The 24,929-nt window shown below is 45.1% G+C and overlaps 1 protein-coding gene across 2 annotated transcripts; it reads left to right on the plus strand.

The window, feature by feature from the left end:
• Positions 1 to 261: 261 nt before the first annotated feature.
• On the plus strand, positions 262 to 20,968 carry CHRNA6 (cholinergic receptor nicotinic alpha 6 subunit). Of its 2 annotated transcripts, XM_065549813.1 has the most exons (7): positions 262 to 435; positions 5,681 to 5,961; positions 12,247 to 12,386; positions 13,729 to 13,773; positions 15,059 to 15,168; positions 15,276 to 16,254; positions 20,113 to 20,968. In XM_065549813.1, the coding sequence occupies exons 2-7, from the start codon at positions 5,883 to 5,885 to the stop codon at positions 20,233 to 20,235; spliced, it is 1,476 nt and encodes a 491-aa protein (XP_065405885.1). In that variant the 5' UTR covers positions 262 to 435; positions 5,681 to 5,882; the 3' UTR covers positions 20,236 to 20,968. The 2 variants fall into 2 exon arrangements, with proteins under 2 accessions (XP_065405885.1, XP_023965054.2); XM_024109286.3 differs by lacking the exon at positions 262 to 435 and having other exon boundaries at positions 5,457 to 5,961.
• The last annotated feature ends 3,961 nt before the right edge of the window (positions 20,969 to 24,929 follow it).

Here is a 24,929-nt window from a genome sequence, read left to right on the forward strand (position 1 = left end):
ATATCTTTGTCCTCATGTCATTTGCATATCCATTTCAGGACTGTCTTACTGCGTTTCTCCTTCCCACTTCACCCGTGATGATCTCCTCTGCTGTGCAAGCTTCTATCAAGGTTTTCTTTTCCTCAAAGCCTCCTTCCCATCAGGGGAACCTCTCGCTTTCAGAACTGGGAGTGGCTGGTAAAGTCACATTCCCATAATTCTCTTGCATCGTCTCCCTATAGACGTCCCTCTGCTTTTCCTCTGAAAGAAATACAATTGCTCATTGTACGCGTTGCTAGAAACCTCAGATGCTTTGTCTAAATAGAGTACTTCTCTCTCCGCTACTTTGGTTATATACTTTTGATTGTTTTCTGTTTAGGAAATATTAGATATCTCTGAAGTTAAATGATAGTCATATTAAAATTCCTGGGGATATTGCACAATGCCAATGTAAAAGTGAGTATTCACTTTAAAAAAACATATTCCGGTATGTGTGGGGTCTTTAAATTATTGATGTTATCATAGCCAGGTGTATAAATAATGCATCACTTTATGCTGTGCATAGTTAGCGGTTTATTTCCATTACATTCCTCCTGGGATGTGTATTTGTTTTTTAAAGCTTTGGTTTCACTTTTGAGATTAAGGAGAGCTGATGTTTATGGAAAGACAGTCAACAAAATGTTTGTTCATGCAGAAGAAACATAGACTGCCTACCAAGCAAGTGTGATCACACCAAATAAAGACTCATATCACGGCAGGCCAACCCATAGATTTTATAAAACCGAAAAGCCTTTTCAGTCATTTTTTTCTCATACAAAACTAAAGGTGTTAAGATACGATTTATTTGTAGTTACATGTAATGGATCAGATTGTCCATAAAACGGACAGAAGGGTCATTGTTAATGTTCCAGAACCCTGGAAGCCAGTGGGCGTGTTGCTGTTGACCCAATATTTGTATTGTTAATTGTTCTTGCGCATATTGCCCGTACGCTCTCTGTGTGGCACCGTTTAAAGAGAGAGCCAGGTCTGCGTGCAGCATTCCCAGAGCTGTTGTCCTTAAGCAGCAAGAATTCCCGGAGTGGGAGTTGACTTTAATTCACTCTCTCACTTGGTGTGATGATGGGGACAGGGCCAAGGCTAGGACGGGCAGCGCCTGAGGAGGAAGGGAGGCTGGGGAGGCTGGATCGAGGGAGGCTGGGCAAAGGAGGTGGATAAGGTGTGTCTGAGGGGATGGAGATTGCTGGGCTGAGGTGATGGGAGGAAAGATGGCAGAGTTGTGGAGGGGAGATGGGATGTAAAGAGGTGGGGGAACACGAGAAAGAGAGATGGAAACGAGGAGCCATCAGACAGGCGTGTGGTTACTCAAGTCGCAGAGCGGGTCATTGGCAGCACCAGGCATAACACCCGGCATGCCTGCACTATCAACTAAGCTACATAGCTCCCTCCCCCCAGCAGTAACTCCTCCCGCTCTCTCGCTCCCACTTGCACACCAGGGCGCTCTGCTAGAGGAACTACTTGCTGCTCTGACCAGAGCTGCGGGAAAGGAGGTGAGGAGTTGAGGTTGGCAGCGGGCTGAACCTGCAACGCACATGGGAGCTCCCCCTGAGACCAGCTGTGGGGGAGCATGGAGGGAATCAGGCAGACGCCATTTTTGAGGAGGTATCTGTTGCATTTTTCTCTCCTGTGGTCCCTAGAGCAGCCACCAGAGTGTTTTTGGTTTTGAAAGAGACTTAGGGTATTGCAGCTTCCCACGTGTGCTCCTCATCCTCCTCACCCTGCTCTGCCTTCCGCCACCTCCTACAGGTGAGGGGAGCTGGGAAAGTGATCTTTGTCAGCTTCATCCACACCCAGAACAAAGCAGCAGGCAGGCAAGAGAAAAAAATGTTTGGTGCAGCATCCCAGCCCTTCCCAGCCAGCCCTGCCGTCAGAACTTTTAAAGCAAGCAGAAAAACGCTTCAGGAGTTTCTGTCCTGGGTGAGATTCAAGCAGAAAAACGCTTCAGGAGTTTCTGTCCTGGGTGAGATTTTTTGCCTTTCTGAATCTTTTTTCATCCTGATTCCGAATGAAAAGGTGGAACTTCCCTCAGAACAGAGATTTTCAAAAAGAATTATTTCCCAAAACCCAAAATGGAATTTTTCAACCATTTTCCAGGCTAGCTTCACGGCTACCCAACTCTGGATCCCCAGCCAGCCGAACTCTCACCAGGTGGCAGCCTGGCAATCTGGTGAGCCAGGAACCCAGCTAGCCTGGGAAACTACCCGCTCACCAGGTGGGCTGCCAAGGAGCCGGACAGCCCAAGGAGGCAGGTGGGGAAACTGGCAGGGAACCAGACAGGTTTTTATCGGAAACCTGCCTGGTTTCCACTGAAAATGTTGATGAAACTGAGACATTCCCATGTAGAATCAACATTTTCTGATGGAAAAATGGTCAGAAGTTTCTAAGGGAACAGCCCTACAGCCACTGCAAAAGTTCCCTTGCAAAGACTTTACAATTGGCAGCTAGGCTGTGGGAGGCTGCTGCCTTCGGAGTCAGTGGCACCCAGGCCATAACCACTCAGAACCAGAGACTGGAGAATTGCAATAAACCAGCCTTGACATAACTACCTTCATGTGTTCTTACCAGGCAAAAGTCTCCGGCTAGCAGTGTGTAGCAATTCATGCAATGATCTTAGTAACAGATGCACGCTCATCGATAAGGCTAAGTCAGATGATGAAATAATAAAGCCATAGATTATTAAGACCAGAAGGAATCACTCTAATCCTCCAGTCTGATTGCCAGTGTAACACAAACCAGCAAATTTCACCCAGTGATTCCTGCTTCTGGCCCATAAGTTCTGGTTGAGCTAGGCCATCTCTTTTAGAGACATCCAGTTTTGATTTAAAAACTTCAAGTGACAAAGAATCAAATCTTCTTCCCAGGCAGGTACTCATAGATCATGGTAAATTCACTTCTATCCTCGCTTTGGATGCCATTCAAGCTTTCAGTGCTCTATTGACTTTGGAATCAATCATTTGTTGTCCAATACAATTTCTAGTATAGGAGTGTTTCTCAGAGCATGTACATAAACCTCTTATGTTTTGGTTTCCAGTTCATTAGTAGTATTATGGTAATGCCTAGAGGCCCCACCTGAAATTGTGTTAGGTGCTGCATGGGTATGTAATAAGAGAAAGTCCCTAACCCAAAGAGTTTACAATCCAAATAGACAAGACAGACCAAGGGTGGGAGGGGAAACAGAGGCGCATGGAAGGGAAGTGACTTGCCCGAAGTCAAACAGCAGATCATTTGCAGAACCGAGAAGAGAACGCAGCATGTCTGTGCCCCACTCTTGTGCCCAATCCACTGGGCTATGCTGCTTTGCCTTGTAGTCATAGAGAGAACTGGTTGGAAAGCTGAGAGTATCTGTGTCAGATATTTGAAAATGAAAATGCAGATCACACCTTCCTATAAGAGGGAACATGAATTAGAATGATCCAAAATTGGACCTCCAGCCCTGATCTTCTGTGTGCTTTGGAAAAGCCATGACTCAAATCTAGACCTGAATCCAAACTTCAGCGCTTGGTACAAGTTTTGTGTAAAGCACCATCATTCTGTCCTAACATTGAAAGTTACAGAGTACATAGCGAGTTTATCGTGCTCCTCATAAAATAGAGATCTTGTGGCTTTCTAACAGCCAAAACCATATCCCTGCTGCAGTAGCTATCTCCCTGGCAAAGATGTACTATAGAGAGGGTGCTAAAAAAAACCCTCCTTAGGATTAGGAAGCAGCTGTGGTGCTCTGCCCAGCTGTAAGTCATTCTTGCATTGTCAAAGTGCACGTTATCTCTTGCATGAGCCATCTTTTCTTCTGAAATGAGTTCAGCGCACAACACTGAGTCAGCTCATTAACATTGGATGAAAGCACATAGAAGCTTTTGAGCCAATGTTCCCTCTGCAGCAATTAAGAAAGTGGGGAATGAGAGGTGACTAAACGTAAGACAAGCCACGTATTCTTAAAGCTTGTATCTGGCAACTTGATCCTACAATGGTGGGTACATCAGACATGCCACTGGCAAGTGATCGATTTACTTCGGTTACCCACGGCTTCATCTGCTCTCTGTTATACCAATGACTCAACAATAGAGCGGTGCGAATAACTGATTGTTCAGTTCACTGCATGCAGTGTTGTAGCCATGTCGGTCCCAAGATATTTGAGAGAACAGGGGGGTGAGATCATATGAAAAGTTGGTCCACTAAAAGATATTCCTTCACCCACTTTGTTTTTTCAGTTCACTGGCAATACCAAAAGTTTGGAAGAGAAATCGTTTTGGGTCAACCAAAATATTTTTTGAACCAAAACGTTGAAGAAAAATTCATTTTGTTTTTTAGATTTTTTAACCTCCTGGAATTGTTTTAATTCATCCATTTTGATGGCTGTTCCTCCTCCTCCTCTCTCTGGACCTGATTCAAAGCCCACTGAAGTCTCCTGGACTGGGTGACCCCACCCACTTCAAACATCACCTTATATGCTAATGTCCCAGACCTATTTTTTCACCCCAACCTCTACATTTCTGTCTATTTATAAGCAACTGAAAAGAGGTGGTTAGAACAGAAATACTTTCTCACCCTTAACTATAGCATTTGCTTCTGTACTACAAAGGCATTTTCTTCTGTTTCTGTCATCAGTGCATGTCACGTGTGTAAACAAACAAAAAAATAACTGACTGGAAATTAATAGTATTTGTTTCAGCCAGTCGTTTATACTGGATTGATCTCACACAACAGGGATTCTTTTTTAGAGCAACCATCTAGATAGGAAGTTATTATGCAGAGGTGCCTTTAACCACATTTGGGGCGTCTGTTCCCCATTTGTAAAATAAGGTGATTTTTTTCTCCAGCCTTTTACCTGGCCTGTCGCCATAAACCTTCATCCTGCAAAGACACACGTGCTTAATATGCTGTGGGTGGGGGAAGTCAATGGCATTACGCACTGAGCATAAAGTCATACGTGTGTCTGTCATTGCAGGGCTGGGGCAAAGGGCTGTCTCTTACTCCGTATAAATACAATGTATGCTGGAGTGGAGCCCTGCTTTCCGTTCGGACTGCTGGGCACGCCTGCCAAATTAATAATAATAATTGATGAGTTTTCAATACTCTGTGAATCCAGTCCAGTACCAGAGGTTTAGTGATATATGTGCCACACTGTATATGTAACACTAGAGCAGGGCATTGGAACTGTGAGCTGCTGGGGTAGGGACCATCTTTCTCGAATGTCTGGAAAACACCTAACACCTTGTGAGCTCTACTGTACAATAATAACAATGCTACAATGCGCCGTTATAGCATGTAATGCAATATCTGTCTCAAAGTTCAGATGGTTTCTGATTATTGAACCTAGCTAATATCACTTCTCCCGCTGCAGAAAAGCTCCCCATCTAGAAAAGTGAGGGGGGGTCACCTGCATATCCTGCTAGCCTTACACGCAGGATCTGTGGAGAAGCCACACCAAAGAACAGTTAGAGCTGCTGCTTGTGGGCAACTGTTGTCGACTTAGTGGGAGTGCTGTCCGGCTTTCCTAAGGGCTGGTGGTGATCTCCCCCCTCCCACAAACACAGCTCCCCTTCTGCTCTTGCTTGTCACACAGACCCTGGCAGGGGTGGAGGGTGACTGGAAATGTGGCGATTCTCCTGACACTAATCAGTTTTCTTCCCTTTTCTGCACACAGCACGAGCTCTCTTCTCCTGGTAGTAGTAAGAGCGACAGTGTGTGGCGTGTAATGATCCACTGGCTGCAGATTTTGCTTTGAATGCAGAACTGAAATACATCTTTACATCACCGAGACCGTTCAAGAACTGAGGGTCGCATGCACCTTGTGTCCTGTTCCTTTGCTTTTCCAAACCTCTCTTCTCAAAAGTCCTGTTTGGACAATGCTTTCGGAGAAGTGTCTCGGATGTTTTTATTCCAGCTTCTGGCTGTGGGCATATGCGTTCATGTCCTTGATTAAAGGTAGGTTTCTTTTTATCTTGTCTCTGAGAAATTGATTTAGCCCTTTCCTGCTCCTATTTTCCTGGATTCAGCTTGATGGAAAGTTTTAACCAATTGTTTAACTTAAAATAACCTTGTGTAAAAGTCCAGGACACTAAACATGTGGTTGTTTATTAAACCAAATTTTAAGAATGCGTTTTCTTAAAACATTTCATTCTGGTTTGATTCAATGAGAAAATGCCTAAAGTATCATGGAAAATAGGGGATAAAGTGATTTAGTGTTAAGCCACTGCTTAACTAACAAGGGCTAAAGGTGTAGGGTTCTGTGCATGTTTTTGCATTCATATTTATGAAAGTTAGATGTTGCTCACTAAATACTCATTTAGTTTCAGTTGTGTGATACATTTTTCAAAAGCACTTGCATGACTTTGGACCAGACGCCATCACTGAGTTTCAAAGGGACATGTCCTCCCAAGTGACTTAGAAACTTTGGAAAATCCCACCCTTCATAGTCACCAGGACTCCATTATTGTGAATTACCGTATCACTTTATATGGCACAAATAAAATGGGTTTTAACATTGAGACAAATGTGAAAATAAATGAAATCCGTGGAACTGGGGAAGCTCGGAACACCTACCTGCCGAACAACATCTTGTTTCAAAATGTTACTTTAGCTTATAGATCTAGGGCCAGGACCATTAAAAAGACAATAGATATTGTACTTTATTCAGAATATTTCAAACATGCTCTTCTTGGTCTCATTCATACCTCACTCCTCTTTAATCTCTGTCACTCTGGCTGGCAGGTATCGCTTTTGCTCACTCTTCCTTAGAGGCAAATGAAACAGTGTGGGGAAACATTGAATTTTGTCCCAAGAGTCTTTGAGGAGCAGCTCATTCTCCCACTTACAAACTACAGACAGCATGGTTCCACGGGACAGTGACCAAAGAGACAGGAGAGCTGAAAAAGCGATTGCATTTCGTTTGTAGTAGGTGCAATAAATATGCAAACATAAAGAATATATAATCATTATTTGAACCATCTTTTCTAGAATTTGCAGATTAGCCATAACAAAATATAAGGTCATAGGTAGAATGTTAAAAATGTCTGTCCATAAATGGAAGAAAAAATCCTATTTACCAACATTTCAGATTCTAATATTGGTATAAAATTTGGGCTGATTTTATTTCACCCTAGAGGAAGAAATGTCATTTTACAAGCGTAGCAACAGTGGGCCTACAAATGCTACGTCTTCTTTGACAATGACAGGCTGCGTAGCTCAGTTTGAGCCATGCCTGGAGCCTGAAGTCAGCAAAGATCTCATTGAAAGTAAGACGCAAATGTTTAGATGAGGCTATTTAAGAGTTGGAACAGCTTGCCAATGAGTGAGGTACATTTTCCATCACTTGCAGTCTTGAAATGAAGTGTGGGTGTCTTTCATTTAGATGTGCTTCAGTTCAACAGTAAGTCAGGGGGCTTGCTGCAGGACTAGTGGGTGAAATTCTGGCCTTAATGGATGTAATCTATTGGGTAGATAATAAATGCACCCTTGAAATAAATAAATAAATGAAGTGTATGAGATCTACTTAAGATCTGAGCAATGGAATGCCTTGCGATGGGCTGCTTTAGGATAGACGTGCATATAATATTTGTCCTCGTTCACATGATTTACATTTCTGGCTGTGGCATCACCTGTTGAAGATGGACGTGTTACCTACTCCTAAGGTGGAACATTTACCATGATTTAAAGAGCAGTTCCCACTATTCTTAGGATCTCAGTGCTGATGGGAGCCTTAGTGTAGACAAGGCTCTAGTGACCTGTTTTCACCCCATGTTATTTAAACTTGCTGGCAGGAAGTACAGTCAAATCAGGGATAAAACTAGGTCCAACTGCAGAAGCTGAGCTAATCTATTCAGTTTAGGTACTTGTCTATTCCCTGTTTCCATGGTAATGGGGTCTCATGCTCTTTAACATTTTTATCCTCACAACACCCCTGTGAGGAAGGGCAGTGGTATTATATCCATTTCACAGATGGGAAACTGAGGCACGGAGAGGCTAAACGACTTGGCCCAGGTCACACTAGAAGTCTGAAGCACAGCCCGCACCCAGTTAGTACCCTAACCACTGGACCGTTCTTTCTCTCCAGGGCTCGGACTCCAGTGGGTGCTAACATTGGTATAGAAGAACCGGTGATAACAGTAATGAGAATTCCATTTGTAAATATCGCATGTGTAGACAAGACTTTAGCGAAAAGGATGGAGATTGTCTCTCCACCTGCTACCAGTGGGGTGCACTCACCAGTTTCCAAAATGATTCGTAGCACTTGGACTTTACTTAGTCACGACTTCTAGACACTCACGCACCAGCAGTAGCTCTTGGTGCCTGTTGTGGTTCTGACCTTTCCTCCTTGTATCAGTTTACCTTGTATCAGTTTGTCTGGAGTGGCTCTGGACCGACACCCCTAACTGTGTGAAATTAGATTTCACCAACCCACTAACAAATGTGAACTCCCAAAATATTACAATAGTCTTATAATGGGTCAAAGACAGTCCTCTTAGACTGGAGTGTCTATCTTGCCACCCAGGCCAGCTGGACTATGTGATAAATGGTCACAAAATATTCAAGTTGCTTCCAGTCCCAAGAGACCAGGCACTTACCCCAGATCAATTGGTTCCTTAAATCTCACACCAAAGACAATGCCTGTAGCCAATCCTGCAATAAATTATCTAAAGGTTTATTAGTTAGGAAAAAGAAATGAGTTATTTAAAGCAGGCAACAGATACACAAGTGACTTGGGTGTATGGTTTCAAAAGGTGACAGAGAGTTGTAGTAATTTGTCAGCACTGAATGACTTTTCAGAGTTAACCCCTGCCAAGTGGCATAGGGATCTCTATGTTTATGTTTAGGATTCCTTGCCCTCAGAATCCAGACAGCGTAAAAGAGATTTTCTCCTTCTCAGGGATTTTTATCCCCTCCACTCCAGAGTACAAAACCGATGAGAGAAATTCAGTCATATGTATCTTCTTCCTGGAGAGAGTTAGCAATGCAATCAACAAAGTCTCTGTCCTTTGATGCTACACAATACGTCATTTGCCTTCAATGGGCCATCTTGGATGCTGGACAAGCCCTTTACCTTAATCAGTGCTGCTTTTCCTATTTGGTGAGTGACCCCAATACAGAGGTTTGCAATGCAAACGCTCCGTGTAACTTTATACCCCGGGCTATAGAGGTTATAGGTGAGATTAATACAGGCAGCATCCTACAAGCACTTTATAAAGTCTAGACACATTCTTAGCAACTTAACATCTAATACCTATTTTGATAATGCTACCGCATAGTGAGCCAGCCTGGTTTCCAGCTACGCGTTTGTCAGCGTTCAGTGAGGCCTTGGGCCTTGGCATGAGCTGGCACCTGGTCTGCCAGCGTCACATGGGCCTTTGGCATTTCTGGGCTAGGCTGCTGCCATACACGCTATGTGGGGCCACCCCGCAGGCTTCTTCCACAGTGTCCCCCTCCTGATGGGCCTTTGTGAGCACATAACGTCAGCGCTCAGGCCTGCGCTGGCTCCCCAGCCCCACCCTTCGTTGCCATAGCAATTCAACCCTTGGCATTACTCTTTTTCTTTCCTGTTGGTATTGTGGTGGTGCGCAGAGGCACTAGTCCTAAGTGCAGTACAACCACTGAGGCTGCAAGTCCCCTCTCTGGCTGAGCAGACTCAATACAAATTTGGGGGGCTGGGAAAGCAACGGTTCTTTTAAGCCCTGTTTGTGGTTTTCCAGTTCTGAAACCAGCCAGGTGCTGGACCAGTCTCCAATGCAAACTAGAGATGCCTAAAGGCTGATCTGATCTACATCAGTTGTCAGCAACCCCAAGGAGCTGTTACAGTGGACAGGGATCAGCCGGATGCAGGAATACCTTAGCTATGCCTCCTTGCGCCTGGCCACATCCAGTCCTGCGTACCATTGGCCAGGAGGAGGGCATTGCTGCAGGGAGCGCTACACCGGCTCTAGCCCACCGGAGGATCCTCGAGAAAGTTGGCAATTCTAGATGGAACAGTTTTTCTGTTGGAAAAAGCAGTTTCATCAAAATCAAAAAGTTTCATAGGCACACTTTTCACTGTAAGATTTTGACAAAATCTTCAACGGGAAAAAAGTCACAACTGTTTATTTTGAGTTTCTTGATTTCAGTCATATTGAAACATTTCATTTTGTCTATCTTTTCAATTCCTTTTTGTTTTGACTTCATATTAAAATATTCTAATGTTCTTTAATATAAAATAAATGTAATCTGTAATGTTTTGCCCTTATCAAAACAAAATGTTTCAGTAGTTCCAAATTGAACATTTTTGATAGTTCTGGACTGAAATTTTGGAGGGATTTCATCCTACAGGAAATTATGAAAATACAGTTTTTTGTTCCAATTCAGAATGAAAAAAAAAAACATTCAAAACGTCAGAATTTCTCAATGAATGGAAATTCCATTCTCCGACCAGCTCTAATAATAATCCTAATAGTACCAAACATCCAATATTGATTTAAATACTTCAAGTGATGGTGTGACAGAATGCACCCCTGCATTCACACCCTACAGACTATTGTAATAATTTTTGTAGACGTATACCTGATAAGGTAGCATTTTAAAACTCATAACTTGCTGATCAGTATCATCCTGATAAAATGAGTGGCAACATTATATATGAGGTTGTAAGATTCCACTGTGTGCTGTTATTAACACATGTTCCAAACTGAGGTTGGCAAACAAGTCTGTTCTAAAGAAAGGAATGTGTGTTCTGCTTAATTTGCATTTAAACAGTAAACAGTCACCAGGCAGGAAGGGAAACAAAGGAAGCTCAAACAGGTGAGGAAAAAAGCAGCAGGGAACATCCTTCCACATAGACTCTCTCTCCTAGTGCCCAGCTTTTCAAGAGAGGGACTGTAACTATACAAAGGAGGGACAGACACCACAAGGGGCCCCTTTCTCTCCTCCTGCCCTTCACAGCACCTGAAGTGACAAAGGAAGCCTTTGTTGGATTCTGAGAGAACATAAGAACAGCCATACTGGGTCAGACCAAAGGTCCGTCTAGCCCAATATCCTGTCTTCTGACAGGGGCCAATGGCAGGTGCCCCAAAGGGAATGAACAGACAGGTTATCATCAAGTGGTCCATGCCCTGTCACCCAATCCCAGCTTCTGGCAAACAGAGGTTAGGAAGAACATCCCTGCCCATCCTGGCTAATAGCCATTGATGGACCTATCTTCCATGAATCTATCTAGCTCCCTTTTGAACCCCGTTATAGTATTGGCTGTCACAACACCCTCTGGCAAGGAGTTCCAGAGGTTGACAGTGTGTTGCATGAAAAAATACTTTCTTGTGTTTGTTTTAAACCTGCTACCTATTAATTTCATGTGGTGGCCCCTTGAGAAACAGTCCTGACCTAAGAAGCTTGTTCAGTAAGACTGCTGAAAGCTCATGGTGAGAGAACTTTGCTTTGAATTTAATATCGTTTAAGTCAGACACCAGTAACCGTTTTGCCTTTATTTTTCTTGTAACCATTTCTGACTTTTATGCCTCATTACTTGTACTCACTTAAAATCTGTCTTTGTAGTTAATAAACGTGTTTTATTGGTTTATCTAATCCGATGTGTTTAAACTGAAGTGTCTGGGAAACTCCTTTTGGGATGGCAAGTTGTGTGCATGTTATTCTTTTAAAGAAATAACAGACCTTAAATAATTTGTATTGTCCAGGAGAGGGCTGGGGGTGTGTTGGGGTCACCTTGCAATATAACCCAGGCTGGTGAGAGCCAGAGTGTAACCTGTGTGTGGCTGGCAGGCTGTAGTTACACACAGACACTCAGGGTGTGGTTGGCATGCTGGAAGGCTGTTTGTGAGTGACCCAGGTGGAAGCTACTTCAGCAAGGCATTGTAAGGCACCCAAGGGTGCAGGCCAGAAGTGACACAGCTGCTCATTCGTCTAGACTGTACCCTGGTATGGCACAATTGGGTAATCCACCACATCCTCCCTAGGCAAGTTGTTCCAATGGTTATTTACACACTCCGGTAATAAGTTGCATCTTACTTCTATTCAGAATTTGTCTAGCTTCAGCATCTAGCCACTGGATCTTGCTATGCTAGCTTAAGGAGCCCTCTTCTATCAAAACCGTGCATTCACGCGTCCGTGCACCAAACGTCGGCATTAACAAGTGGAGGCTGGGTTGAGGACCCCGTGAAAATCAGGCCTGAAATTTTCTCTCGCCTCTTTCCCGCCTCTTCAGCAACTGCTTTCTGTTAATTTTTGTCCCTGCAGGTTGCTCAGCATGTGAACCAGAAGAACGGTTATTTCAAAAACTTTTCTCCCATTACAACCACTTCATCAGACCGGTGGAAAATGTATCTGATCCCGTGACAGTACATTTTGAAGTGGCAATTACACAGCTTGCAAATGTGGTAAGATTAATTACAGAATGCTTAATAGATACCTGGGGGCTGACTTTAGAAGTTTACAAGCACAATTGCATGCACATAATTTACACACACGATTGCACGTGCAATCAGCGTGGGTGCACATGCAAATAGCCATTTACAAGTTTCGTGTGTGTACAGACCTTGCCATTTTCTTTGCATGTTGTGTAGACGCAGTTCTGTAATCTTCAAGGCTCAGATGATTAGAAGTTTCTTGAGTTAACGGTTCAAGACGTACACGTGCAGAATCTGATTAAACTGTATTCTTTTGTGGATGGTTTAAAGGAGTTTTCCTGTTTGCTTTTTCTCTCACACACACACTCACACTGACACATAAGTGGAGCTATATATATTTTTGCATATTGAAAAATCATAAGCCAGCCTCTTGGATTTTATCAACTAAGGGGCAGATTTTCAAAGGTATTTGGGTGCCTACAGGTATACATGGGCACCTAGTGGGGTTTTCAAAAGTGCCTAGGCACCTGCCTCCCAATGGGCCTAGGTGCATTTGAAAATCCTCTTAGGCACTTAGCTGCATCTTTAGGTACCTAAAGACCTTTAAAGTCTGGCCCCAAATGCTTAACTTTTATTACCCACCCAAAGTAAGGCCTGGTCTACACCTAAAACGTAGGTCAATCTAGTTACCTCTCTCAGGGCTGTGTAAAATGTCACACCCTGAGTGTTGTAGTTAGGTTGAGCAGTGTAGACACAACTAGGTCTATGGAATTCTTCTGTCATCCCTTGGAGAGGTGAATTAACTACTCTGATGGGAAAAACCCCTTCTGTCCATGTAGGGAGCGTCTGTACTCTGCTCCTACCGGGCATAGCGGCAGCTCCGTACTTGTGCCACTGTAGCAGCTGTAGTGTAGACAGGGCCTAAGCTCTCACAGATAGGCTGCTGTTTGCAATTAACGCACGTTCCCAAGCCTCTGCAATCTCTCTCTAGGGCCCCAAGGCAACAGCCATTGAATTCAGTACTAGCGTGAGTGCATTTACGTTAGAGGTTTGCACTGGCATGACTACATCGACGTAGTTACACTGGGGCAGTTTTCCTTAACGTTGACAAAGCATTGCATTGTGTGTTGTGTTGTGTAGACGCAGCACATTAAACCAGCAAAGCACTTAAACACCTGTGTAACTTTGTGTCCACTGACTACAATGGGATGTAGTCGGGTGCTTAAAGTTAGGCATGTACTTCAGGACTTTGCTGGATCAAGACCTATGTGTGTTTTGGTTCCTGTCTGTCTTGGGCTAGCCGGTAACTGTCTCCGGATGCTGTAATGGATGTGTGGGACTGAAAAGTATCCATCGATTTATGTCTCTCTAGGATGAAGTCAATCAGATTATGGAAACCAACCTGTGGCTGCGACATGTAAGTGTCAGCACTGCGCATCAGTATGTGTTTTGCATCAGCACTGGGCTTTGAATGGCCTGAATTCGATCTAAAGACGAAACATCTCTTTGCTAATAGAAACACACGACGTCTGCACTAGAAACATTGCAGCAGCTGCAATGCTGGCAGAATTCTTTCGTCGACCTCGCAAGGTGTGCGCTGGGGCTTGGTCAGCTTAATGACATGGCATGGAGCATGACATTTTAACGACAAACTTTGTAGTGTAGACCAGCCCACAGCTCAAGAGAGCTCAGCCTAACCAAGGGCACAATTGAAAGGTTTCATAACTTAAGTACCCTAATATTTGAAATTATGCAAAGGGTTCTCCCACATTTCTATTGCGTATTCTTCTCCACCAACTGTGTTACTGTGCATTTCATCTGCTACATTTCATGTCATTGGGCGTGGCCTGTGCACAAGAGGGACAATTAAATATGCTGGTCTGCACACAGACAGGAATAATTTCCTAAAAGCAATCTAAATGCCGGATTCATCTGGAAGCCAATAATTTTGGGTGCTTAACAGAACAACCAAATTTGCTCCGATTTTCCAAACATTCAGGGAGATATTGTGCAGACAGGTGAACACTGTGATGTCGCTCAACGGCACACCCGTTCCTTCCTGTGTAAACCCCCACTTGCATTGCTTGCGTTGCTCCCTGCAGCCGCTTTGCCCTTCGCTCCAACAAAAAGAGCCATGGCCACCAAAGAGAGAGTCAGGAGGTAACGTTCACTTGTATGCTTTCCTAGCAGGGTAAAAACCTCTTTTATCTCTCCCGTGTGTGTGTCTGTCTGTCTGTCTGCCTTGTCTATATAGACTGTAAATCCTCCAAAACAAGGACTGTCCTGTATGCGTATGTACAGCCCTGACCTTGGTTGGGCCTCTAGGCAGGACTGTGATCATAATGACAGCAGGCCCCGTGTCACCTGCCTGCATGGCAGAAGGATCTCCACACGAGACTCACATAGGTCAGCGTGGCTGGTGGCTAGGGAGCAGCAGCAAGCCAGAAGACAGGCCACATGAATGATCCCCAGTAATTAGAACCATAGCGCTATGCAAGGGAGGATGGAGTAACCATGAGCAGTCCTCTTGTGGACTGGACACAGGACTGTTAAGTTAATTAACTTAAGACGTTGCATTGTGTCCCAAAGTTCTCCAAGTGCTGAGCCGTAGTTTCTAGTGGTGCACCGCACCTTTTCCAGGCAAATCTTTACGCACGAGTTGAAAACACTAGGCTTACAATAATTATTTTTCCTTCCTTTAGATTTGGAATGACTATAAATTGCGATGGGATCCAATGGAATATGGTGGAATTGAATTTGTTCGGGTGCCGGCGGATAAAATTTGGAAACCCGATATCGTCTTGTATAACAAGTATAGTGCTTTTTACGTTTGCCAGCTTTCAAAGGTCACCGTTTTATATAAGATGCTGTTTCACTTCCTTGTTCGTATTGTTTACGCTGTGTCATTTGTATTTCTAGTGCTGTTGGGGATTTTCAAGTCGAAAGCAAGACCAAAGCTCTTCTTAAATATGATGGGATGATCACTTGGACTCCACCCGCTATTTTTAAAAGCTCCTGTCCTATGGACATCACATTTTTTCCCTTTGACCACCAGAATTGTTCACTGAAATTTGGCTCCTGGACATATGACAAAGCCAAAATTGACCTCCTGATTATTGGATCCAAAGTGGATATGAATGACCTTTGGGAAAACAATGAATGGGAAATAGTTGATGCCTCTGGCTATAAACACGATATAAAATATAATTGTTGTGAAGAGATCTATACAGATATAACATACTCCTTTTATATCCGAAGGCTACCCATGTTTTACACCATTAATCTGATCATTCCCTGTCTCTTCATTTCATTCCTAACTCTATTAGTCTTTTACCTTCCGTCTGACTGTGGTGAGAAGGTGACCCTCTGCATCTCAGTGCTACTTTCTCTGACTGTATTTTTGTTGGTGATCACAGAGACAATCCCGTCAACCTCTCTGGTCATTCCACTGGTTGGCGAATACCTGCTCTTCACCATGATATTTGTGACCCTATCAATTGTCATCACAGTGTTTGTTCTGAACATCCATTACAGGACTCCAACCACACACACCATGCCCAAATGGGTAAAAAGCGTCTTTCTCAAGCTCCTGCCCAAAGTCCTGATGATGACGAGACCTCTAGAGCCGCAGAAGGAAGCCAGCTCTAAAAAGAGTAAGAAAGGGCTTGCCAATAAATCTAGCAAGATGAAGCAATACGGAGACGTTAAATTATACAAGGAGCAGAGATGCTGCCACTGTGACAAGGTGAACCAACTTGTTACCGGCAAAAGAAGATTGAGCCCTCAGCCCATGAAATGGGGGATGGAGCACGTCAAGTACTCCGCTGAAGTCGGCGAGGTAATTAGCAACGTTCAGTTCATCGCTGAAAACATGAGGAGCCAAAACGAAACTAAAGAGGTAAGAGGGTTATTCCCACTGCCTGGGCTGCATGGTGAACCTTCCACTCCCGGCATGGAGCGGTTGCGTACATGAGTCGTCCCATTGAAGTCAATAGTGCTGTTCTGTAACTCTCCAAAAAGCGACCAGATTTGTTTGGAGTGGTTTGTTTATGAAGCCCCATGCTGCTTAGTGTTCAGGGTTCTGCCGTTGTCTCTGTTTATAGACTTCACTCCCAGAATGAGCCCACCCATGTACATAGGTTCAGATTTCCCATGTCGTCTCTTACCAGCGTTTTATATCGTTTCACAGGCCAACATTTTCCTTGGTGGCTAGTGATTTTTGGTAGCCTCCATTTTTGGGGGCACAGCTTGAGATGCCTTAAAAGGGGCCTGATTTTCAGAGGGTGGGTGCTGGCCACTTTCTGAAAATGTGGCCCCATTAAGGTGTTTCAAGTTGGGCTCCCAAAAACAGAGGAAACAAAATCACTAATGGCTGTTTGAAAATTGTGGTTGCAGAAGTCTCTGTTCTTTGTGGCTGTCCAGCCCTGTTCTCTTTATTTAAGGTATCATAGACTTTGCCACCCACATCCATTATTAGCATCTCTTTTCCTGCCAGTTTATAGGTAGAAACCCTCCTTCTTCCCTTGGATCTCAGTGCAATATCACCTCAGTCTACTATTTTGTGGCCTATATATATAGGGAGAGAGAGATATACCTATCTTATAGAGCTGGAAGGGACCCTGAAAGGTCATCAAGTCCAGCCCCTTGCCTTCACTAGCAGGACCAAGTACTGATTTTGCCCTAGATCCTTAAGTGGCCCCCTCAAGGATTGAACTCACAACCCTGGGCTTAGCAGGTCAATGCTCAAACCACTGAGCTATCCCCTCCCCTATGTCTTTCCTTGCAAGCTTTAACTGACACTGTAATCTTGTGTAGCAGCCTCAGGACTCCTCCGTTGGGAGTTCAAGGGGCTTTTCTTCCTTGCATGCTGCTTTCTGGCAGCGATGATAATGGATTGTAACGCTTCCTTCTACACCCCTCGCTCACAAGAGGCTCAGCCTTAAAAAGTGCTGAGAGGAAGGCTAAGTCCTATCCTATCCTATCTCCTAGAACTGGAAGGGACCTTGAAAGGTCATCGAGTCTAGCCCCCTGCCTTCACTAGCAGGACCAAGTACTGATTTTGCCCCAGATCCCTAAGTGGCCCCCTCAAGGATGGAACTCACAACCCTGGGTTTAGTAGGCCAATGCTCAAACCACTGAGCTATCCCTCCCCCTAAGGTGCAGTTAAGGTGCAGAACCTGGATTCAGTTCCGACTTCTGCCACAGATGTCCTGTGTGCCCTCGGGCAAGTCACTTAGGGTTCGAGGCACAAAGAAACGTAGGTGTCGTGATGCTGAGCGTCACGTTTCGGCCCTTAGAAAATCACTGGGGTTCACAAAGCCTGGGTTATGTGCCTAAGCTCCCTATGCAACGAATGGGGAGAAGTAGGTGCCTTAGACTGGAATGGGATTCACAGAAGCCATCACGGTAGGTGGCTCCCCACCAGAGGCCAAGCTGAGGGGTGAGTGTTAAGCCCCGCCCCTTTCTGAGATAGGTGCCTGGGCTTCAGGTACGTGCCTCCCTCTGCCTGGGATTCCCAGCAGTTTTGGGGGTGGGGGGAGTAAGAGGCTTTTAAAAACAAGACTCGGTGTTCGGTTCCTGGGTTTGCTTGTGCAGATTAATGAATCTTTCATCCGAACCGAGACAGCTGGCATAGGACGTGATGCTCTGAGGGCGCAGTCTAGAATTCTAGGAACTCAAGGGCCGGATCCTCAGCTGGTGTCAATCAGGGCAGCTCCGCTGAACTCAATGCGGCTTCATTGGTTTCCACCAGCTGACCATCTGGCCACCACCGTTTGCAGAGAAGGTGAGCAGAGGGCCAGATTGTGGCTCGGAAGGAGGTGGCTCCCCGGAAGAGTAGGGGCTTTTGAGCAGGGCCAGATTAAGGCAAAGGTACGATGGGCCATACCTAAGACTCCTGGAGTCACATGAGCACAGAGTCCCAGCTGCCATTTAAAAAAAAATGTTCTAGCCCTTGTGGCTGCCAAGAAAAACCTGGAAATATGACTTAGTGTCACTGACGCCTGCCTGAGTATGCAGGCAGCCTGAAATGATAGCTCTAAGAGGTGTGAACTGTCTGAAAGCTGCTGCCAGCCTAAGGGGCAGGGCCATGGTGTGCGGGGTGCCCATGGCTTGCCACTCTGCAGCCAGGAATTCTGGCACACTAGGCCAGAGTGCTGCCTGGAGCCTGGGGAAGTGAATGCTGGGATGGGGTCTCTGCCACCCTTTGAAAGGGTGTGGCATGCATGTCTTTCCCTGCCTGGTGTAACATTGCATTACCAAGCTATGTAACCAGTGCTTGTCCGCTATCATAGGGTTGGAAGGGACCTCAGGAGGTCATCTAGTCCAACCCCCTGCTCAAAGCAGGACCAGTCCCCAGACAGGTTCACTGGTGCATTTTAGCTAAACCGAGATGACAGCAGCTTTGATTCCCGGGAGCTGCACAAAGCCAGAACATGCCCCTTAGATTAGACACCTCGAACAACTCCCTAACAGCTTCTGCTCTTTTTGTGCACTTGCGGCACGGCTTAACTCTACTTCAAATCGCGTTCTCGGTTTAAACTGCGCATCAGCAGCTCTTCATCAATCGCAAGAGACCGGCTCCAGCCTTTCAAAACGTATTACAAGTGAAAAACAGAGGCATTTTGCTTCTGTTCAAACCGGGGGGGAGGGAATGCCTGGGCAAGCGTTGACTTAACCCTTCGTACTCATCAGAACAACGCTTGCTGCTCGGGCCCGCCGTGGAGAGAAGGCTGGAAGGTGTCAAAAGGACAGCAGCACTTTGAAAGGGTTACAGGAATCGGGGCTGTATTTGGAAGGAGCAAAAGTGTCGTAAAAATGAGAAACGAGGTGGGTGAGGTAATGTCGTGTATCGGGCCAACTTGTGTTGGTGAGAGAGACAAGCTTCCGAGCTTATACTGAGCTCTGCTTCCGGGCTGGGAAAGGACCTCCCAGCCTCACAACTAAATGCCCGGTGGAGCAGATTGTTTAGCATGAGTGGTTCCATCTGGTCCACCTGGCATTTAGCAGTGACATTCAGAGTTAGTTTGCCAGGCCTGAAGAAGAACTCTGGGTAACTCGAAAGCTTGTCTCTCCCACCAACGGATCTTGGTCCACCACCCGCCTTGTCTCTCTGCAACACGGCTACCACAACCCTGCCCATAAAAAGGAGAAGGCTGCTGAAAAGGGAAGGAGACATGAAAGGGACAACGTCAGCTCAGAGTTAGCCACAAAAAAATGAATATTCCCGGGCTAAGTACTAGTGAAAAGGAGCCTCAGAAGGCCTGGGTGGGTCAGTTTGGTTTGGATACAGCTTCTCTCTGGTTTATATTTACTTTCTGAACTTGTCAGCAGAACGGGGCTAGAAATCTTGCAGAAACAGCCTCTCTCCTGTGAGTTCCGGTAGATCCTGCTGATGTGCTGGCCTGAAACAGCATGAGAACAGGGCGGAGAGAAAAACGCACCGTGTCAGTCTTCGGCTCTATATAAGTGCTGCTGCTGCGTTGTTTGAATTTGGATTTGATGGTTTTGCTACTAATAGCTGGAGCTGGTTTAATGCAGGGTTTTAAAGGGCAATAGCTTCCTGTCTGGTGTGTTTTCCATTGATTGTCCTGAGAGCACTTAGGCCCCACTTGAGCACATGCTTGGCTCAGTCGTTTAAGAACTTTGGTATACGTTACAGGTCTGATTCCCCAATTATTTCTAGCAGGAGATCAAATGCACCCATCACATGCATAGTATGTTTAATGTGGTGTATCCTTTCTTTTCTGCATTGCAGGTGGAGGATGACTGGAAGTACGTGGCTATGGTGATAGACAGGGTGTTCCTTTGGGTGTTCATCGTTCTCTGTGTGTTTGGGACAGGAGGGTTATTTCTGCAGCCACTAATAGCAGACACATAATCCCAGCAATGCTGGTTGGTTTTTGTTTTGTCCAATTCCCTACTTTTTTGGAGTTCCACCCATCCCCTCCACTTTCTCTTGTTACACTCGGCCCATCCTCCAAGGGTCCATCTGCAAAGGCTGCTGTTAAGGTGATGTTCCCTCTGGCTAAGCGGTCAGGGTGTGGCTTCCCTTCCAACAGTCACAGGGAGAGAGAAGGCATTCCATCCTGAGGTCAGTTTCAGACTGTCACATATCATCGTCGAGGGCCCACTGACTGACTTCAACGGCGGGCTGCCGTCTCTCTATTCAATGACTGGGCACGTTGCACATACACCCATGATCCCTTTGGGGACCTCTGTGGCAATTCCTGCTCCTTATTATCTGGGGGAGATTTTCAAAAGCCCCCAGTGTCGGCCTAATTTTGCTCCCATTGACGTCAATGGTAACCACTGACTCCAACAGAAGCAGAGCTAAGCTAGTGGGAATTTTACCATTGCCTCCATTGAAGGCAGAGTTTAGGCCAGCGCTGGGCCCTTGGAAAATCCCCCTCCTACTGTATTCTAGCTCTCTTGCTTCTGCTCCCAAGTGCACCCTAAACATTGCATGTGTTTGTTTTGCTGTCTTTCTATCCACTTAGTACTTCACTACAGCACTCGGATTACCAACGACAATCCTGCTGAATGCGTTGATGTTTTGTTGTATTCTTACAGTGAAGCCATCAACGTGAATAAAAGTACTATAAAAACCAAAATATGACTGGAGTAGTCAATAGGCGGACCATGAGCCAAATCCGACTCGCTAGATGCTTTTGAACAGACCCTGAAATCTTTTTATTTACTTATCATTATTGTTAATTTTTTATTATTTTCTCTGAAGTTTGGACCTTGACTATACTTTGATCAAGAAATTTGGACCGTGACAAAAAATAATTGACTACCCCTGAAACAGGCTAATGTGGACCCAATTCAGGAAAAAGCTCTCCATCTTCTGCATTGTGGATACCCAACTTAAGGCCCAGATTCAGCGAAGCTGTTAATCATGTGGCTTAATTTTACGTTTATGAGTAAGTTCCATGGCAGTCAACTGGACATAAGCACACTCTTCAGTCCTGCAAAGATACATGGGCTTAACTTTTTGCACTGCAGATAGGCCCATTGACTTCAATTAGACCATTCACAGTGGATAAAGTTAAACACATGTGTAAGTAGAGCCTAAGTGCTTTGCTAAACCACAGCCTATGTGGGGTTTTTACACCTTTTGCTGGTTTACCACAAGGTCTCTGCCTGGACGTGTTCCTAAGGACTCGCGCCTGCATTCCTTACTGAGAGACAAAATGTCCATTGAAGTCAATGGATGTTTTTAGAGACACAAGCAATGGAAGAGCCTGCCTCTTTCACAAGAAAAGGTGTGGTAGATCCATGCAATATGTAGATCAAAGCTCTGATTGTCAGTTTCCTGAACTGATGCAATTTCTTATAATAAAAGAACTTTTTTTTAAACAATATAACACAGTTAGCAGGTACTTAAGAACTAGGGTTATTTAAAAGATGGTTTATTTCAAATGAGTATAGATCAGTGAGAAGCGGGGTTTGATTTATGCCATAAATCAACAGGGGTCTGGAAAGAATATCATTTTCCTATTACCGTATTTGAAGAGTATAGCAGGTAAATTATTTTCTTTCAATATAATAATACAAGCAGGGTTGTCTGTGACACAGCTGAATGCCGCTCAATCAAGTACAGTGAGTGCTATGCAGATGTTCGAACACGCATGGTTTATCTCATTAGCCCATTGCTGAATAAAGTCGCTGAAGCATGCCTTCTTGAGGAATGTTTGTGGTTTTTTTAATGAGGACTTGAAGGGATACTGTCGAGTTGAATTCTTTTTTTGAATTCACTGGATTGTGGATGGGAAGGAAGGGGAGATGGGGCCTGAATTCTGATATTGGTGCATGGGCAGTGCCTGCTCTCTGCCATTTACTATTATTTGCAAACAAACAGCAACCAGTTAAGGAAAAACTTGCAGTTGAAAGTGTGTTTCAGTGGAGGCCAGGGCCCCGAAACTAACACCGCAGATACACTAGGCTACTTTCTTTAACCCAAATTTTACGGACTAGGGTTAGAATTTCTGGAACGGTACAGTTAAGGCATCCAGCCACTTATCAGCCCTCAGTGTCACCCCACCTGATTTACACCTCCACTTCTCCATCAAACACCCTTCCTCACTGCAGAGCCGCCTGCCTCGGGGACACCTCCGTACACAGCTGGCAAGCCAGCTTGTTGAATTCTAGCTCAGGTGAAAGGTGTGAGCTTGGGGTTTAAAGGTGGCAAATATTTTGTTGCGGTAAGTGCAACTTGTCCAAAATTGGTGGCCATGTGTTGAAATTAACATGGGACACATTAAACGGCTTAAAAGCTGGCTAACTGACAGATCTCAAATGTAATTGAAAAGGGGGGATCATCATTGAGTAGGTGTGTTACTAATGGGGTCCCACAGGCCCCCACAGTTCTTGGTATTTTTATTAAGGACCTAGAGGAAAACAAAAAATCACTGATAAAGTTTGCAGATGACACAAAAATTGAGGTGGGTGGTAAATAATGACGAGGACAGGTCACTGATCCAGAACCATCTACATTGCTTGGTACCTTGGCACAAGCAAATAATATGGGCGTTTAATACAGCTAAACGTAAAGGTATACATATAAAGTGGATAGAAAGCTGGCTAGATCGTCGGGTTCAACGGGTAATGATCAACAGCTCGATGTCTAGTTGGCAGCCGGTATCAAGCGGAGTGCCCCAGGGGTCGGTCCTGGGGCCGGTTTTGTTCAACATCTTCATAAATGATCTAGATGATGGGATGGATTGCACCCTCAGAAAATTTGCAGATGACACTAAGCCTGGGGGGAGAGGTAGCTATGCTGGAGGTTTGGGATAGGGTCCAGAGAGACCTAGACAAATTGGAGGAGGCCTAGGCTGGATATTAAGAAAAACTATTTCACTAGGAGGGTGGTGAAATACTGGAATGGGTTGCCTAGAGAGGTGGTGGAATCTCCATCCTTAGAGGTTTTTAAGGCCCGGCTTGACAAAGCCCTGGCTGGGATGATTTAGTTGGGGTTGGTCCTGCTTTGAGCAGGGGGTTGGACTAGATGACCTCCTGAGGTCTCTTCCAACCCTGATCTTCTATGATTCTATGTCTAGGAACAAAGAACATAGGCTGTACTGATAAGATGGCGGCTCTATCCTAGGAAACAGTGTCTTTGAAAAAGATTTGGGGATCATGCCAATGCCAAATACAGAGGTAAAATAACTTTTCTAATCCTCCTTGAGATTCCCGTTTATGCATCCCAGAACCACATTAGCTCTTTTGGCCACCATGTTGCACTGTTCAGCTCACGTTCAGCTGCTTAGCCACCATGATTCATAGATTCATAGACTCTAGGACTGGAAGGGACCTCGAGAGGTCATCGGGTTCAGTCCCCTGCCCTCATGGCAGGACCAAATACTGTTTAGACCATCCCTGATAGACGGATGGTTCTGGGATGCATAAATGGGAATCTCAAGGAGGACTAGAAAAGTTATTTTACCTCTGTATTTGGCATTGGTTTGGTTGTTACTGGAATATTGTGTCCAATTCTGGTGTCCACAATTCAAGAAGGATATTGACAAATTGGAACGGGGTCAGCGAAGGGCGAGGAGATTGTTACGCTAAATAGACTGAGTTCCTTGAGTCTTTAACCATAGGACATGTTTTCTAATCCTTCAGTCAAAGAGAAGCTTAAGGGGTGACTTGATTACAGGCTATACGTACCTCCAGGGGGAACAAATATTTGCTAATGGGCTCTTAACCTAGCAGAGAAAGGTCTAACAATCCCCAGTGGCTGGAAGTTGAAGCTAGGCCAATGCAGACTAGAGATAGGGTGTACATTTTTAATAATGAGGATAATTACCCAGAGGAACAATTTATTGTGTGTCATGGTGAATTCTCAATCATTAGCAATTTTAAAAATCCAGACTGGATGGCTGTCTGAACTACACACTTCAGGAATGGTTTTGGGGAGGTTCTCTGGCCTGTGTGGTAGAGGAGGCCAGGCACAACCACCTTGGACTCGCTGACCGTGTTGCCATGGAGTTTTGTGAGCAGCACCATTCCAGCTACAGTTTCAGAAGCAAGCTGCTCTTTGCATGGATCCTCACGGTGGCCGGTAGGGTCACACCCTGACTTTGGTGTGCTCTAAATGTCCCCAACAATGACGATAATGTCACCTCATATACGCTCGCTGTTGCACCTTGGGCATTGGCAACTCCAGCCTCAGCAGTTTCTCTCCCTGTGAGGGATTTGATGTTGTGGTTCAACTACCATTTTGGCTAAACCCAGTGGGTCTGGGTCAATTGATCACCTGCTGGGGCCCAGTTTAGTCTCCTCCCCGGTTTGGATCAGCCTTGTTGTGAATAGAGCTCAGCAGGAAACAATTTTTCTGTCCCACAAACATTACCGAGATTGCAAACTTTTTTCCCATGCACTGGGACAAACCCTTGCAAAAAAATTTGCAACCAAAGAGACGCCTGCTCCACCCTAGAACAGCCACTAGCCTGGTGTGTAGGGCCCTCCCCTGGGATGCGGAAGACCGACATTCTGGTCCCTACTCTGCCTGATTGGGAGCAGGAACCTGGACCTGGTGCACCTCTACTGCCCAGCTGAATGGACCAGGCT

The sequence above is a fragment of the Chrysemys picta genome, chromosome 6 (assembly GCF_011386835.1).
Source record: "Chrysemys picta bellii isolate R12L10 chromosome 6, ASM1138683v2, whole genome shotgun sequence".
Lineage (NCBI taxonomy): Eukaryota > Metazoa > Chordata > Testudines > Emydidae > Chrysemys > Chrysemys picta.

Bases quoted from the DNA above. Each gene is read 5' to 3' on its own strand.
- CHRNA6 (XM_065549813.1), top strand. From the start codon at position 5,883: ATGCTTTCGGAGAAGTGTCTCGGATGTTTTTATTCCAGCTTCTGGCTG. The intron at 12,387-13,728 runs GTAAGATTAATT...ATGTCTCTCTAG, and splicing joins TTACACAGCTTGCAAATGTG to GATGAAGTCAATCAGATTAT. The intron at 16,255-20,112 runs GTAAGAGGGTTA...TCTGCATTGCAG, and splicing joins GCCAAAACGAAACTAAAGAG to GTGGAGGATGACTGGAAGTA.